This window comes from Monodelphis domestica, chromosome 2 (assembly GCF_027887165.1).
Source record: "Monodelphis domestica isolate mMonDom1 chromosome 2, mMonDom1.pri, whole genome shotgun sequence".
Lineage (NCBI taxonomy): Eukaryota > Metazoa > Chordata > Mammalia > Didelphimorphia > Didelphidae > Monodelphis > Monodelphis domestica.
Window position 1 is genome coordinate 211,235,786 of NC_077228.1, and position 18,733 is coordinate 211,254,518.

Genomic DNA, 18,733 nt, shown 5'->3' on the forward strand with positions numbered 1-18,733 from the left:
CCCCAGGTTTTGACCTTGTCACAGGAGAGGTTTCCCCCTGAGGGAAGGTCCCTCTTCACCAGACAGTGAACTTCCTGGTAGTCTGGGTGGGAACAGCTAATCCCATCAAATATTGAACATCCCTTTTGTCCCAATGGTTTCTCCCCCTAGGCTAAGGTCCATGACCAAGGTGACCCAGCCCTGGTCTAAGTCTTTCCCTTTTGTGTCCATTGTAGGGCCTGGGCCCCTCACTATTATTCCTGTCTGGAACTCTTCATTTTCCTTTCTTACCATTGTAAAGTCAATCAACTGTCCCTCTAATCCTAAAGCCCCCAGGTCATCTAGAGTGGTATATAGGTTCCGCAATTTCTTTTGTTCCTCAGAGTCCATCCTGAGTGGGTGGCACTCCCAGGGGCTGGTGACCAGGGCATCTTGACTATGCAGTCTTGGAAAGCAGCTCTGTTGTATTAGTAGCGCTAACCCCTTTTCCCTTGATTAAAGAGTGATTTTTTACTATTTATTAGTTCTGTGTTTTTTATAGTTGACAGAAGAGAAATATTCCAGGCATGAGATAAGTAGGAGGGAAAAGTGCAATGAATTCAGAGTCAAAAGACTTGGGTTCAATTCCACAGGCCAATCCTGGTCAGTTTACTGATCCTTGGCAAATCATTTCAGTTCTCCCAAGGTGTTTCCTAATCTGTGTTTAGACAGTATTAAGCTGTTATGAAGAAATCCGTTTCTAAACCTCAAAGAGTTTTTATCACAGCAAAAGGAATAGCTTCCAGGGAGCCCTTGGATTGACTTTAAAGGAGTAGAAACTGTCATCGGGGAATCTAGAGGTCACCGGACTTGTAGCTTGGAGGGATTTGGTGATCCCCAGTTTATTTAGTTTGGAGGTAGAAACCCCAGGTTTTGACCTTGTCACAAGAGAGTTCCTCCATGAGGGAAAGTCCTACTTTAGTGGTCTCAGGCTCACAATAGACCTTCCGGTAGTTTGGGTGGGAATAGCTAATCCCATCAGATGTTAAGTATCTCTTTTGTCCAAATGGTTTCTCCCTCTAGGCTAAAGTACTTTACCTTTTGTGTCTATTGTAAAGCATTAGTTCTGTTAGCTCAGTTGGTAGGGCACTAGATTCTTGATATCATGGTCTAGGGTTTGAGGCTAGAGTCTCATCTAGCCTGATGGCCTCCTCAGGGCTCAGTGTCCAGAGCAGCCACAGTTCAATCCTCATACTTTGTGCAGTTGTGTGTGGGTCACAGCTCTGTATCAAGGTCTACTATTGCATTGAACCCCAAGAGTGATTTTGACTATTTAATAGTTCCATGTTTTTTTCCCAGTCAATAAAACCAAAAAGCAAGGAAGGAGTTGTGCTGAAAATAACCAGATATTTGTCACTGCATTCAAATTCTGCTCAAATACTTTGAGCCATCTTACAAATCACTTCACCTCCTGGGGCCTTAAGTTTATCAATTAACAAGGGAGTTGGGCTCAATGACATCTACAAAGGTGTACTACAGTCACCGCAAACTGGAGCCGAAAGTTAAGTTTTCAGTGGGAGCATTTAAACCACACAAATCAGAAAATGCAATGAATCAGGGTTTGATTTATTTGATTGTTCGGATGGAGAAAATGTTAATGATGCAGATTAAATTTAAAAGTGTGCCCGGGTATATTTCCTTCCCGCAATGTTAAACATTTACCAGTATACCCCTGCTCTAAGGTTCCTTGTCACTCTAATCTATGTTCCTATACCAACACATAGTCGAACACTCATGTAGTCACTCAAGAGCCTACAGGACCTTCGTCTATTACCTCGGGGCCAGTCTACCTGAGGATACGGAGCAATTAGACTAACCCCCACCCCAGAAACACGCATGCGCCACGGGCCACCTCAGTATAACAGCATGGAACCGCTATCAGCCTTGTCTTTAAAAAAGCTTCTGGATCTATTCTATTCCTCCTGTCACCTCTAAATAACTAGTGTCCCAAGCTAGACTATAAGAATGTGTATCATTTTGGTACTCGGCTATTCCAATTTTAAAATACACAACGGCCCTGGGCATCAACCATCTTAGATCTGGGCAGAAGCATCAGTCATGGGACCTTCCTACACTTCGCTGCCTGAGGCTACCACAAGGAAAGAGTCCCTCTGGTGGCCGGAAGTGTTAATGTTGAGTCCTTTGCTGTACTTTCTAGGGAGAAACGGCCTCTTACGGTCCAGGCCTCTAGGAGGAAACGGAGGCAAGGTTCCCCGACGCTCTAGCCTGTGCCTCTCGGATCCTACGAGGGGGCGGGGCCTAGCTGCTTCGGTAGCGTTGGAGCCTGCGGAGCGGGCGGTCACGGAGGCCCTGAGGGCTGCGGAGACGACCAGTAATTGCCAGGGGGATCGGGACTGAGACCACCGGACTCCTCCCTTCCTGTTCCGACCCCGCCCTTACCCACTACCCCCCGCCCCCGCACTTGCTCCCCAGGCGGGTTTGGCTTTGGCCTACGTAACTCTCCCCGCGACGGGCTGGACGATGCCCAAGAAGCTGCTGCTGCTTCCCCCGCTCTCTGTTTCCTCGTCCTTTCGCGCCCTTCGAGCTCGACCCGCCGCCTTCCCAACCATGAATGCCGCCCGTACGGGATACCGGGTTTTCTCGGCCAACTCCACCGCAGCCTGCACGGAACTGGCCAAGCGCATCACTGAGTAAGCGCGCGAGGGTGCGCATGCGCGCGATCGGGTTGGCTGGGACTGGTTTTCGAGTCTCGAGACAGAGGTTCGAGACCTGAATGGCCTAGGACAAATTATTTCTCCTGCTATGGTGTTGTTTCTCCATCTTGTAAATGAGAGAGAAGTGCACTAAAAGGTGTCCTTTCCGGCTTTTAAGTTCTGCATTCCCCTCTTATATTTGGCCTTGGAAGAGAGGAGGCAGGTTTGTAAAAGGTGGAAGAACAGGAGCAAGATCTAGGCCGGGAGGATGGATTTGGGCATTTGTTTGATTTTCCTTTAGGAATAGTGAGACTGGGCAGTTAAACTGGATTTAGTATTAGAGCAAGAGGAAGTCTGAGCATAATGCCTGCCTTCCTAATCTGCGTGGGCTCCCTGCAGAGTCTCTGGCCATGAGTCTTTGATCAACTTTGTATTATGACCTTTAGGAAAGACTTAATTACAGCCTCCGACCGTTTCCTACTTGGTTAAAAAAAGACTAATGCTTTGTTATTCTTGCAAACTTGCCACTAATTCCAGCAGTCTCTGTTGCTTAGAGATTGATGCTGTCTAAATTCATCATCTGATCCAGATTCCAGTGACTGATTCATAGATAGCTGTTATTCCTTAAAATTCTCAGTGTTATTTCCTTGTTATTTCTCCATGAGGTCAGTGCCTGGCTTGCAGTATTCCTCTCCACTCCCAACCCTTGTGCTAGGTGTCTTCAAGGTGCATATTCATGTTTTCTCAAATATCCCAATATTGCAATTTGTTAAATTCCCCTGTTTCTTCATTCTTCTCAGCAACGTGCAGAGATGCATTGACTTTTTCATCCTTGTTCTTTCCATCATCCACAAGAACTCTACTTTCATAATCATGAGAGCTTTAATTCTTTATCTGATCATGATCTATCATTACATCTCTCTGCTTTACTTCTCCCTTCTATGGCCTCCAGTCTCCCCCTTTTTTTTTGACCAGACCAGACTACTCCCTCATCTAGCAACACCCTTCCTTTCCAATTTTGACACTTCCACCCTACCCTGTGCTCTCTTCTCAAATCTCTTGTCCACTTCTATAATCATTCGCAGTTTGCCAAATCATAACCCTTGATCACTCCAAGCATCTGCCCCTCTGCTACTTAATATGTGTTTTATACTGAGCTAGAGAAGTCTTGAAAATTTGCTGCCTGGGTTCACTACAAAATCTCAACTGGTTCAATGCCACAAGACAGCCTTATTTGGGGGGGGGGGGGGGGAGACAATTTACTTTTCCACCTTTAAGTATATTTTACTGAGCATAACTTTGGAGAAATGATGCCAGTGCCAGTTAGCCATAAGAATTCGACCAGAACATGATCTTTACTTAGATAAATAGAACATGTTCTTCAATTTAGTAAATTAACTTCCCTTTGCTCTGGACTAAAATCAGGGAATTCTCAACAGGATCTTAAGGGGAATTCTTATTATGGCTTATTCTAGAAAGTGGTCAATAACAGTTCTTATTTCCAATTAGTTATAAACTAGCCCTGTAAATGAAGATATTTGGTCCAATCATTGGGTTTGAAGATTCTGTTGTTTTGTCTTAAATATAATTATTGTTGTTCAGTTGTGCCCTACCTTTCATTGTCCCATGAACCATAGTTATCCCTGGGGTTCTCTTGGCAAGAATATTATAATAATTTCTCCAGTGGATCCAGTGGATCCTTCTGCAGGCAGTTACTTGCCCACTGTCACACAGCTAGGAAGTTTCTGAGGTCACATTTGAACTTAGGTGTGCCTGATAACAGACCTAGTGCTTTTTGCCACTGAGTCACAGCAACCTCTAGAAAAATGTTTGGTGCTCGCCAGGTATCACAGGCCCACCTCTACTCAAATCTTCAAATCTCAAAAAAAACTTAAGTAGTATTAATTGTGTACATTACTTTAATTCAGTCATATTTATAAAGCTCCTACTAAGGGTAAGGCCCTGGGGATATTTTAAAAATTTATATCATATACTCTAATCAGTCCTTTCCTCTTAAATTTTAAGATGAGTTCTTATGAGGTAGATTAAAAGGTTCTTTCATTCCTTCCTATGGAGAAGGCCCTGAGGATTATTTTTTTTTTAATATATTTTATTTGATCATTTCCAAGCATTATTCGTTAAAGACATAGATCATTTTCTTTTCCTCCCCCCCACCCCCCATAGCCAATGCGTAAGTCCACTGGGCATTAGATGTTTTCTTGATTTGAACCCATTGCTTTGTTGATAGTATTTGCATTAGAGTGTTCATTTAAAGTCTATCCTCTGTCATGTCCCCTCAACCTCTGTATTCAGGCAGTTGCTTTTTCTCGGTGTTTCCACTCCCATAGTTTATCCTTTGCTTATGAATGGTGTTTTTTTTCTCCTGGATCCCTGAAAGTTGTTCAGGGACATTACACCGCCCCTAATGTAGAAGTCCATTACGTTCGATTATACCACAGTGTATTAGTCTCTGTGTACAATGTTCTCCTGGTTCTGCTCCTCTCGCTCTGCATCACTTCCTGGAGGTTGTTCCAGTCTCCATGGAACTTCTCCACTTTATTATTCCTTTGAGCACAATAGTATTCCATCACCAACATATACCACAGTTTGTTCAGCCATTCCCCAATTGATGGGCATCCCCTCGCTTTCCAGTTTTTGGCCACCACAAAGAGCGCAGCTATGAATATTTTTGTACAAGTCTTTGTGTCCATTATCTCTTTGGGGTACAGACCCAGCAGTGCTATGGCTGGGTCAAAGGGTAGATATTCTTTTGTCGCCCTTTGGGCATAGTTCCAAATTGCCCTCCAGAATGGTTGGATCAGTTCACAACTCCACCAGCAATGAATTAATGTCCCTACTTTGCCACATCCCCTCCAGCATTCATTACTTTCCTTTGCTGTTATGTTAGCCAATCTGCTAGGTGTGAGGTGATACCTCAGAGTTGTTTTGATTTGCATCTCTCTGATTATAAGAGATGTAGAACACTTCTTCATGTGCTTGTTAATAGTTTTGATTTCTTTATCTGAGAACTGCCTATCCATTTCCCTTGCCCATTTATCAATTGGAGAATGGCTTGATTTTTTGTACAATTGATTTAGCTCATTATAAATATGAGTAATTAAACCTTTGTCAGAGGTTTCTATGAAGATTTTTTCCCAATTTGTTGTTTCCCTTCTGATTTTAGTTATATTGGTTTTGTTTGTACAAAAGCTTTTTAGTTTGATGTAGTCAAAATTATTTATTTTACATTTTGTGATTCTTTCTATATCTTGCTTGGTTTTAAAGCCTTTCCCCTCCCAAAGGTCTGACATGTATACTATTCTGTGTTTACCCAATTTACTTATGGTTTCCTTCTTTATGTTTAAGTCACTCACCCATTTTGAATTTATCTTGGTGTAGGGTGTGAGGTGTTGATCTATTCCTAGTCTCTCCCACACTGTCTTCCAATTTTCCCAGCAGTTTTTATCGAATAGTGGATTTTTGTCCCAAAAGCTGGGATCTTTGGGTTTATCGTATACTGTCTTGCTGAGGTCGTTTTCCCCCAGTCTATTCCACTGATCTTCCTTTCTGTTTCTTAGCCAGTACCAAATTGTTTTGATGACTGCTGCTTTGTAATATAGTTTGAGGTCTGGGACTGCAAGGCCCCCATCATATGTGTTTTTTTTTCATTATTTCCCTGGATATCCTTGATCTTTTGTTCTTCCAAATGAACTTTGTTATGGTTTTTTCTAAATCAGTGAAGAAGTATTTTGGTAGTTCAATGGGTATGGCACTAAATAGATAAATAAGTTTGGGTAGGATGGTCATTTTTATTATATTGGCTCGTCCTATCCATGAGCAGTTAATGTTTTTCCAATTGTTCAAGTCTAGTTTTAGTTGTGTGGCGAGTGTTTTGTAGTTGTGTTCATATAGTTCCTGTGTTTGTCTTGGGAGATAGATTCCTAGGTATTTTATTTTGTCTAAGGTGATTTTGAATGGGATTTCTCTTTCTAGTTCTTGCTGCTGAGCTGTGTTGGAGATATATAGAAAAGCTGATGATTTATGTGGGTTTATTTTGTATCCTGCAACTTTGCTAAAGTTGTTGATTATTTCAATTAGCTTTTTGGTTGAATCTCTAGGATTCTTTAAGTAGACCATCATGTCATCCGCAAAGAGTGATAACTTGGTCTCCTCCTTGCCTATTCTGATGCCTTCAATTTCTTTATCTTCTCTAATTGCTACTGCTAGTGTTTCTAGTACAATGTCAAATAGTAGAGGTGATAATGGGCATCCTTGTTTCACTCCTGATCTTATTGGGAATGCATCTAGTTTATCCCCATTGCAGATGATATTAGCTGTTGGTTTTAGATATATACTGTTTATTATTTTTAGGAATGACCCTTCTATTCCTATGCTTTCTAGTGTTTTTAATAGGAATGGGTGTTGTATTTTATCAAAGGCTTTTTCTGCATCTATTGAAATAATCATGTGGTTCTTGCTAGTTTGCTTGTTGATGTGGTCTGAGGATTATTTTTTAAAAAAATTAAAGACAACTTTCTGTCCTTAAGCTTAGAGTTAAAACCAGTCTTCTTTAAGTGATCTAATCAATTTTTTCATTTTAAAGAAGTATAAATTTGTTAAATAGGTGAATGATTAAACAGTTCTTTTAGTCCTCCTTAATTGATTCTCTGGACAATTAAGTGATGTTTGTGGATAGAGCACCTAATCCAATCACTTAACTACATTGGCCTCAGTTCCTTATCTGTAAAATGGGAACACCCTGGGGAAGGAAATGGCAAACCACTTCAATGTATTTGCCAATAAAACTGCCATGGACCAAGTTCAACAAAACTGATTCTCTATCCCGTTTTCCCTGAGGCTGTTCCATATCTTTTTCTTTTCTCTAGACTTTAGTAGTACCTCTTCCCACTGCCCTTTCAGTTGTGGACTGGTCTTCACCATCATACTTTAGCAAAAAAATTGAGGCTATTAAAATTTCTTTTCCCTTGCTCCTTATCTCATAACCCCAGAATTTATCCCTTATCATTTTCTTTTTAACTCATGTGGTTTTCTTATGAAAAAGTGGCACCTTCTCTTATCTGTAGGCCCTCATTTCAAGCTGATTGTCTCCACTTGTTAGTCTTCTCTCCTTATCTTCAAACTCTCTATATATTGGTTTCTTCTCTTATTATCTGTTCACTTTCCTCTTAACCTTCTGCAATCTGATTTCTAACAGTAACACTTACCAGACACCACTCCAAAGTTATCTCTTAACCTTTTCTCAGTCCTCAAGTCTCCCTGATCTTTGGTATATTGTAACATTGTTCTCTTCTGGTTTACCTCCTATCTGTCTAGCCAGACTTTGGTCTCCTTTGATGATTTGTCATGGTATATCTATATACTCCTTAACTGTGGTATATATATCAAGCTCTGTATGTACTCTTTCACTTGGTGATCTCTTATCTCTGTGCCAGTGATGCCCAAATTTATATATTCAGCCCTAGTCTGGCCCCCAAAACAAACTGCTAAAAGAACAGTTCCATCTGAATATTCCAGAGACACTTGAAACTCAGCTGCCAGTGTGGGAGCCAAAATGGTCATGACAGGAAACAATATAATGAACTTCCTTCCACAAATTCCTTATAATATATATAGACTGGGGCAATTAGGTGGCTCAGTGGATTGACAGGCCCAGAAACTGGAGGTTCTGGTTTCAAATACATAGTCTTGATGCTAAGATGGAAGGTAAGGGTTTAAAAAAAAAAACCCAACCAAACAAAGAACATATAGACCAAATCATTTATTTTTAATTTTTTTCAACTTTTCCCTCTGCTCCCCATATCACAGAAGGCATCATCCACCAAAATATATAGATTATGTCTTTTGTGTTTACATTTCTCAGTTCATTCTCTGGAGGTGAACTTTCACAGGTTATTCTTTAAATATTAAATCTGTAGCTGTATATAGTGTTCTCTTTTACTTGTTTCACTTTTCATTATTTCATGTAGTTCTTTCAAAGTTTTTTCTTTTAATTAATATGCTCATTGTTTCTTATGGCACAGTAGTATTCCATCACAGTTATATGCTACAAATATGGAAATAGGTCTTGACCAAAGACACCTAAAACCCAGTGGAATTGGAGGAGACTGGGGGGAGGGAAGGGAAAGAACATGATTTTTGTAATCCTGGGAAAATGCTCTAAATTAATCAATTAAATAAAGTTTTTAAAAAACCAATTATATGCCATAATTTGTTTAGCCATTCCCCAGTTGATGGACATCCCTTCCATTTCTAGTTCTTTGCTACCACAAAGAGAGTGCTATAAATATTTTGGAGCATTACAGATTTTTTTCCTTTTTCCCTCATCTCCTTAGGAAATAGATCCAGCAATGGCATTCCCAGATCTAAGGATATACACAGTTTTATAGCTCTCTAGGCATAATTCCAAATTGTTCTCCAAAATGGTTAGATCAGTTCATAGTTTCACCAGAAGTATATAATTGTCCCCACCTTTCCACATTCCCCTTCCACATTTGTCATTTTCCCCTTTAGACTAAATATTGATGGGGGAAATCCAGAAAGTCACAGTGATTTATTTCTCTGGCCTTTGTCCGAGTAGAGACAGACAAGGGTGATCTGGGTCTAGCCAGGAGCTTGTGGAGCACTCCAGCCCCCAAGGAGAGACTGTGCACCAGGCCAAGAAGAAGTTCCCAATCTTGTAATGACATACAGCAGGACAGGTACAAACTGGCAGCTTTGCTGCCTACTGCCCAGTTCTGGGTCATAGATCAAGGGTAGGCTGACTGAGAAAGGGAATCTGTGCAAAGGAGTGATATTCCTGGGGAAGGAGGCCCTGAGCAGTATATGGAGAAAGGAAGTTCAGAAGTTAGCAACAGTGCTGTGGCTCATATCCCAAGCTCAGAGCATGGTCTTATTTCCAGCATCCAGCCTAGTTTGCAGGGGAATAACTAGGTCAGGAAACCCAGACCAAAGGGAAGTCCATAATTCTTTTACTCTGAACTAATAGAACTTGGCAGCTGGCTGATGGGGTGGAATCCAGCAGCAGTCTACTCTTACACCAATCCAAACCCAGGTCAGAAACTCAAAGACCTTAGATCAGAGTGGCCAGCGATTAGAATTTGCCGTGAATCAGACCACTTTGGGAGCATTGAAAGTTCCCATCCTGTCCCTTAGATCCTGCAATAACACAAAATTAAAAACCCAAGAAAATAGCAACAAGACCAGGCCAAAATTTCCTTTCAAAAATCCCTCAAAGCCCAGCCTTAAAATTAAGAATGAGCAACCCAAAAAAGAATCCTAGCTATTATGGTGTCAGGAAGTTCAAAACATATTAAGAAGAAGAGAATGACTAAAACATCTATTCGTAATGCCTCAAAGGAAAATTTTGGGCACATACCTAGAATTCCTAGAAGAAGTAATGCAAAAGATTTTTTTTTTAATGTGGAATGAGAAAACTGGGGGTGAGGGGGGGGGTTGGAGATTGGAAAAGAAATGAGAACTACAAAAGAAAGAAAATTAACACTTTGACATAAGAGGTACAAAACCTTGCCCAAGCAACAAACTCCCTGAAAGTTATATAAATATGATGGAATATAATTGTACTGAAATCTTGCCACTGTAATGACCACCCAAGATTCCAGAGCACTAATGATGAAACATACTACTCACCTTCTGATAGAGGTGAAGGACAGATTTTTTTTTTTTACTTATGGTCAGTTTGTTTTGGTTAAGTTTAGTTTTTCTTATGTTCTCAATTGGGAAGAGGAGGGAAGGGTGAAGGGACAGAAAGTAGATCTTAAAAATCAAAATAATTTTTAAAAAATAAAAGAAACTCAGTATATCCAAAACAATATTTATATTTCCCAAAATCTACTTCTCTTTTTCTTCCCTGTTTCTGCCAAAGTTGTCATTATCATTATCTAATTACTGAGGTTCCAAACCTTGGCATAATCCTCAGCTCCTCCATCACACCCCACATATTCAGTCCATTGCCACATTCCACCATCTTTATGAAACCTTCTATCTAGCTTCCTCCTAATGCCTTCTCTCTCATAGCCATCTTGTATTTTGTATATGTTATAAATATTTATTGTCTTTTGCATTAAAATGTAAACTCCTTAAGGGCAGGGATGATTTCACTTTTTGTATCCATTCCAATTGATATCCCTGCGCCTGGCATATATATGCTTAATGAATGCTTTTTGTTTGATTATTGAATTGGATCAGAAATAGCTAAATGATTTATAGAACATCAGAACTAAATGGAATCTTAGAAATAATCTCAGTCCTTTCATTTTATAAAAAAAAAAATTGAAGCTGTTACAAGGTCATGTATCTAGGTAGGATTCCAGCCCATATCTTCTGATTCCCATTTATTTCAACAAACATTTTGTTTAGCCTGTTACATGAAAAACATTCCAAATAGAGTTTGAAGGATATACCAAGGTGAATAAGATAAGCTGTCACCTTCCAGGAGATGATGTGACAGGTTATCTATACAAAATAAAGCTTAAAGAAAGATAGTTTTTGCCTGATGTCATCATGGACTGGGATAATTTTAGAACTAAAATGAACCTTAGAATATAATCTATTCTTTTTAACCCTTGGCTTCTGCCTTAGAAGCAATACTGGTTCTAAGGTAGAAGAATGGTAAGGGCTAGGCAGTGGGAGTTAAATGACTTGCTTAAGGTCATATGGCTATGAAATATCTGAGGCCAGATTTGAGATCTCTTGTCTCTAGGCCTGGTTTTCAATCCACTGAGGCACCTAGCTGCCTTTGAATCTATTCTTAACTCTCATTTTACTTGATCAAGGAAGTTCCCTGTTATCCTTCTTTTATGTTAAAAGTTTTTATCCTTTGTCAATTTTTTCCTCAGGCCCACTCATTTATAAAAACAGGTTTAACTTGCTTTATCTCTTCCAGGAATTTTAATCAAATTTATCTTAAGGTGTGTTTTTCTTTGAAGCTTTGAGATGTTTTGAGTCATTGTTGCATTTGTGTTTTGAATATCCTTGTCACTATAATTGGTTTTTTTTTTAATGGTGGGATTTTTTTGTTTGTTTGCTCATATTTCCTGCCTACTTCCCATCTTTGGGACCCTTCTGGAAGGAAGGTTTGGTCTGGTCTTATTCCTTTTTCTGAAGATATTAAGTGTGGCATTAATTTCAGAATTTCAAGGAGAAACTGCAAGCTCAGCCAGTTGGTCTCAGTGCAAAGGTCTGAGAGCTTCTATTGCCCTTGTACACAGCCTCTCTCTTGCTCTGGAATGCCTTTGTGTAGCATGTTCGTTACTCCTGGCCAGACCCTTTTCATCATTGACTACAGTGTTTTCTGACTTTCCCAATGCCAGAAAATAGCTCCCTGTGACTTTTTCTTGGATTGCTCCATCAGGATTTGTTCTGGTATATTTTCTAGATTAGCAGAGAGCCCACTGTACTACTCCTGCTATTTTACCACTTTGGGTCTATCTCCCACCAATTCTTTAGAATTAAATTATTTATTCTCTGATCTTGGATCTTCAAATTTTCTTTATTGGTGTTTTGGTTAGTAAAGTGTGTACTTTATACTTTGCTTTTCTGTGTTTATTTTTGATGTCTTTATGCTCTGGAACATGGTCAGTTTTTGTGAAGATACTGTACACAGTTCAGTGATAGTTATAGATACCTATACCTATATATTCCTGATCAGTAATTGCCAAAGATGTATCATCTCTTAATTTTTCTAAAATTCTATTCAAGTTTTTAACTTAAAGGCAACTCTAGTTTGTTTTCTCTTTTAGCCATGTATAATTTAACTCTTCCTTATCTGAATTACCTATAGTTTTTTGAATTGCCTGAAGCAGAATAGATTCTGTTTCAGCTCTCATTTTAACTTCATGTCAATCTTTGTTTCAAATATAGTTCTTTGAAAAAATATGGTTGGATGCTGATTTCTAAACCATTCTGATAACCCCTTGTGTTTTATGGACAATTTTATTCTAACCACATTCATGGTTATGATTATTGGGTATTGCCCTCCATTATATCCTCAAAGTTTTTCCTTTCCTCTCTTCTCCATCCTATTTTTTGAAAAAAAGGAGATGGAGAAAGAACAAATCTGATCAGCCTAGTAATCTCTGATTGAAACAGTATCATCCTTTTCCTTAACACCCTCTCTCTTAACTGATTCCAGACTCCAATCTTTGGTTCTTATGTTTTGTTTCGTTTTGTTTTTCCCTCTAAAACCTTACCTTCTGTCCCAGTATCAGTTTTAAGACAGAAGAGCAGCAAGGGCTAGGCATTCCAGGTTAAGTGACATGCCCACAGTCATAAGCTAGGTTGTGCTTTCTTTTTATTTGCTCTTTTGTGATTTTTCATTCCCTCCCCCCAACCGAATTTGAATTTTGTTATACTTGTAACTCTTCCTTCACCTATGATTTCTCATGTAAACTCCCTCTTTCTTAGAGTTTCTCGCGTGTGTGTGTGTGTGTGTGTGTGTGTGTGTGTGTGTGTGTGTGTTTAGATAAGAGCAAGGTCTATGAGATGCCTGCTCCCACCATCTCTCCTGTATTTGTATATTTATCTTCATTAGCACTTCAGTTATGGGAAATGATAAGTGCTTTGCCCTCTTTCATTCCTTTCCCAGCATATTTTCCCCCCTCCCTTTTTTTTCCTCACTTAAAACTAGTAAAACATAACAAAATGACATCTAATCCCTAGTGTTTGGATGTAACTTCTTTTGTGACTCTTGAAGGCACTGAGATTCTATATCTTCTATTAAGATGTTAGAACTTTATTATTTAGCCTCTTCCGATTATTAAAATGTATTTACTTTTGATACGTTTTCTTTACTTTTATGTTTTCATTTCAGGGTTTCTATTCAGTTCTGTTCTTATCAAGAACACTTGAAAGTCTTCTTTTATTAAAGGCCAATTTTTTCCCCCATGTAGTAATATGCTTAGGTTGCTAAGGTGTAATTCTTGGTTACCAACCTTTATGTTTTACATTTTGGATTCTTGTATTCCAAGATTTTTCATCTTTCATACCAGTGACAGCATAATTTTATGTGATCCTGACTGTGGTTCCTTTGTACTTGAACTTTTAAAAGCTTTCTGACTTCTTGCAGAATCTTTTCCTTAGTGTGAAATCTCTGAATTCAGATTATGATAATATTAGTTGTTTTCCACTTGGGATTTCTTTTATGGATATTGGTAGATTCTTTCTGTTTTTATTTTGCCCTCTGGTTTTAATTGATCCGGGCAGTTTTCTTAGTTCTTGAGATATATGGTATTCATGTTTGTTTGCTCTTATTTTCAGGGGAGTTGGATAATTCTTGACTGATCCCTTCTTGACATTTTGTCCATTCTCCTCATAACTCTCTTCCAAAATAATTAATAATTAATAATTTGATCTCTATCCCAGGGATCCTGGGCTCTGATCAGTGAACTTTGTTCTAATATTTTTTTTTTACTGTCTCATGGAGTTTTTGAGTTCTGATTACTTCATTCGTATTTTTCAGGATGCCCACTACTTGAGTAAGGTTTTCCACCTTCTATTTAACCTATTCTCTTCAGATTTTCTCTATCATATGTGGCAGTTTTTTCCTTCAACTTTTAGTCTTTTTGGAGGAGTAATTTTTTTTTCTTTCAGGCTCTGCTTTTACTTATGTATCTATCTAATCTCTTCAGGTTTTACCTCTTAGGCTTACTTGGATGTGTTGGTTAGGATCTTTTTGTAGTTTGGATGCTATGACCATTCTTGCCCTTTTCTCTCTGGGTAGTTGAAGCTGGCTGGCTGTCACCATCTTCTTTTCTGACAGCTCAGGGCTGGGATCTCTCATCATGTCTCCTTTACTGTTGATTACTCAGGTAGGCTTATAACCTCTCTAGGACATCAACTTGCCTGCTGGCATCAGTCCTATTTATTTCTGTTTAGGTTGGCTTCTCTGGGATCCTTCTCCTATAGCCCTACAGGCTTTAAACACATTTACTGGAATTTAGTCAGGTCCCCCTTTACAAACTCCACTTTTCAGAACTTACTACTGGCTTTTGGCCTATTTTGTGGTGTTTAAAAAAATTTCCCAGATGCCTACAGGCTTCAGGCCTGTTTATCAGGCTGGCTTCCCTGATACAACCCCCTCCCAATCTCTGATGGTTTCTGACTTGTTTTTTTGAAGTTCTGAACTGAGTGGAAAAACTGATTTCTATTTTCTCTGTTGGTTGTTTTTTCCTCTAATCATTGCTTCTTCTGGGGTCCCTTTCATCTATTTCCTGGGGTTTGTATAGGAGCATATGACTCCATTATAACCTTTTACATCTCTTATCTGGAACTAGAGGCCATTTTCTCAAAGTTCATTCATATCTAGTTCTGTCTTTCTTACTCAAAATATTGAGTGAAAAATCAGTTTTGTTGTCCAGAACTTTTTCTTTTGGAACATTTAAAAATAAAATCAGTATTATTTATAAGTCTCATGTAGGAGAAGTGGCTTGATTATTTTATTCTACCCTCCATCAAATCAGAAAAAACAAATAAAGATGTTGTTAGACTATGATAGTAATATAAATGGCAACTCATTTTAAGTTGTCTTTAAATTTTGGGTAGGACATTATAGGGTTCAGATTTCAATCCAATAAAGAATATGAAGTCATTTCTCCTAGTGTTTATTAATAGATACATATGTTTGACAAAGAATGATTCCCACTCTGCCTCTTAAGGAAAAATGAGTGAATCCTGTTTCTTGCTTATAAAGGACAACTCCTTGTGTCCTCTTTCTGATCGACCTGACACCCTTGGTGGATATTTCAAGAGAGGTGGTGGATTTAGAGAGCTCAGCTCCTCCCTCATTGCTTCATCACAATAGAGTTGGACCTCACAAAGAAGATGCCAGCACAGGCTGCAAAGTTCTATTGGTAGAGCTTGCTGACTTCCCTTACCTAAGAGAGTACTTGTTTACAGATAAAGAAGGGTCAGGTCTCTACCCTGCCTTTAACAAAAGCCAACCTAGTGAGATGCCCTGAAACCTGGAAGCAAATTTTTCTAGCCTTTTTTTTTTTGGAAGCTGGCTGACCTTCAAAACCTGAGGCTTAAGAAAGGTTTTATATAGAGTACAGTTTCTTATTTTTAGCCGTTTTTCAGCCTTTAGGGGAATTTCAATGTCCTAATGAAACACCTTCAACCTACCTCATAGAATCCATATACTAGTGAAATCACAAATCTGGTTTTCCCATGACCCTTCCCTTGCTGCTCCCTCTTCCCCCGCTTCCCAAAACCACCTCAACAATAACAAAAATCCCCAAATCCTTTTTTTTTTGAGTTGTTTAAGATTGAAGGACAGGCATGTAATTGTGAGTGGATTAAGAAGACTGATGATTATGTTTATAGTATTGGACATGGTTTGTGGCTTTTAGTCAGACCTTTTTCTTTTCTCATTTGAATAACATAGGCTCTTACTCATCCTTCTTTCTTTTCTCTCTCATTGTGAGATTTACAGTACACTCCAAAGTTCAGGTCTGACTTCTCTAGAATATGGGATACAAAAATTGGTGACTATTATATCACTTAAAAGGATATTGGCAAGAGAACTAAAGAAAACAGACACTGGGTAGTGCTTCTGTGTCATTCAGATCCTCACGACTATCTTTTTTGAGAATGATCCGAGTCCATTTCATGAATGTCACTTTTGAGGGGAGAGTGGAAGAAGCACACCATTAAACAAAAATAACCATAGATTCTAACCTCTCCTTGTAGTTAATGAGATCAGATTCCACGGTGAAGTATTCAATCTCAATCTATCAATTGCAGGCTTCTGGTAAATAGAATTAGTTATAGAATCCATGCATAAAATATATTCATTTGGGGATGGGGTGGTGGTGGTACACACATGTGCTATGGTGCCTCTGGGTATAATATGAAGCCCATTCCTAGTGACAGAATGTTTTAATTATTGAATCTTTAGTGTTTCCAACAGTGATCATTATATAGAGGTATGGTTACCAAAAATGTTAGGCAAGTCATCTTTACACTGGTATATGCAGAATCCTGTATTTCTTGACCTAATGAAACTTGAGCAATTTATATTGTAAAGTAACTGACCAGGGGAAGGTTATGAGTTTTTATTTTCAGAACGCAATACCTTATTTATACTCGTAGATACTATCCTCTTTATAAACTGTTTTTATGTTAAATATATTCCTCTTCTATGTAACTTCCTGAGATCTTTGCTACTTCCCAGTATATATTTAGTGTAGATGTAGGATGAATATCTATAGCATGAAGTTTTGGTTTTAAACTGATTTCCTAATAGAACAATAGTTTTATTAAAAGTGCATAGTAGTAAGAGCATAAAAAAGTGATTGATGGAATCACATTTAGTTAGAATAGTCCTTAAATGATTTGATTTCTCTTGAGGAAAACTAGTCTTACTTTAAAAAGATATTTAGTATTTTTACTTATGTGTCTTTCATATTAAGTAAAATACATGAAAAAACATAATTGTTCATGAAACTGAAAAGTTTTTGCATCAATAAAAATACTGCAATTTTATAAGAAAGCAAACTGGTGATGGGGGAAATCTCTGAATGAGGTATTTGATATATCCAAACTATATAGAGAATTTAACTCATACATAATACCAAAGGCCATTAAAAGATAAGTAGTTAAAGGATATTAATAAATAATTCTCAAAACAGTTGTAAACTATTAACCAATCATATGAAAGATTGCCTCAGATCATTAATAGAGAAATGCCCATCAAAACAACCCTGTGATTTTACCTCACAACTTCACAGATTGACAAAGATGGTAATAGGCTGTTTAGGATGGGTTCCAGAAAGAAAAGCATGCTAACATTAGATGTGAATTAATTCAACTGTATTTGGAAATGCATTTTTTTAATGCCTGAAATTTATGACCCAGAAATACCACTGTAGACACATATACCCCAAGGAAGTTAAAAATAGAAATAAAACTTGCATGACTCCAAAACTTTATAGTAGCATCTTAGTGAAAGCAAAGAACTAGAAACAAAGTAGATGTTTACTGACTGGGAAATGACATACCAACTGTGGCACAAAAATGTAATGTAATATATTATCATGCCATACTAAACCACAAATATGAAGGATTCAAAGAAGCATGATTGATGTAAATTAATTAGAACCAGAAAAACAATATATACAATAAGTAACAATGTAAATGAAAAGAACAAAAAAAGAAAGGAATATGGTATAATTGTAGTGACCATACAACTCTATTGAAGAAAAAAAGATTTAAAGGAAAACTTAATCCCCTTTTTTCCCGCAGGCGTCTTGGTGCTGAGTTGGGAAAATCTGTTGTGTACCAGGAAACAAATGGAGGTAAGAAATTTGCTTTTACTGACTTCACTGTGTTTAGAAGTAAGTTTGGTTATCCAGCATTGTTTTAGAAGCTACTCATTAGGCTCTTTTGTACACAGAGTTTCTTCTTTAATAATAGGGATAAATAGTATCATGAATTTATAGCTGGATGAGACTTTTTTTAGCCTTTTGGTATTTTTTTAATTACATGTAAACCATTTTTTACAATTGTTTTCTTGCATTTTGCAATTCAGATTACTCCCTCACTCCCACTGTCATAAATTGTTGTTATTGGTTATACCAGTGCTTTCATGTAATACATATTTCTATATGTGCTATGACAGAAGACACATATCACACATACAATAAAAGCTCTTTAGCTTTGAATAGCATTTTTTATCATGAGTTCCTTGGGATTATTTTGGGACTTTGTTTTGCTGATAATAGTTTAGTTCTTCACAATTAATAATTATACAGTATTTCCATGTTGTACATTTTTTTCCTATATACTCTTCTGGTTCTGCTCACTTCACTTTGAATCAGTTCATATATGCTCATTTGTTCAGTATTTCTTATGGCACAGTAGTATTCTATTATAACCAGATACCATAATTTATTCATCTATTCCTCAATTGATGGACACTCCCTCTTTTGTAAGACTTTCAAGGCTAGTCCCTCCTCATTTTACAGACAGGAAACTGAGAGGTGAAAGCTCTTATCCAAAGTCATAGAGAAATTTCAGAACCTGTA

At 38.1% G+C, this 18,733-nt stretch overlaps 1 protein-coding gene across 4 annotated transcripts in view; it reads left to right on the top strand.

The window, feature by feature from the left end:
- Positions 1-1,569: 1,569 nt before the first annotated feature.
- The window catches only part of PRPSAP1 (phosphoribosyl pyrophosphate synthetase associated protein 1), a 40,397-nt gene continuing 23,233 nt past the window's right edge, over positions 1,570-18,733 (top strand). Inside the window, exons 1-2 of one of the 4 annotated variants that reach the window (XM_001368950.5) lie at positions 1,570-2,669; positions 17,952-18,004. In XM_001368950.5, coding sequence (XP_001368987.2) covers positions 2,500-2,669; positions 17,952-18,004 — 223 coding nt within the window. In that variant the 5' untranslated portion in view covers positions 1,570-2,499. Of the gene's footprint in view, positions 2,670-2,714; positions 2,896-15,611; positions 15,743-17,951; positions 18,005-18,733 lie in introns of those variants that run through there. The other 3 variants (XM_007482595.3, XM_007482594.3, XM_056817097.1) reach the window with 3 other exon arrangements.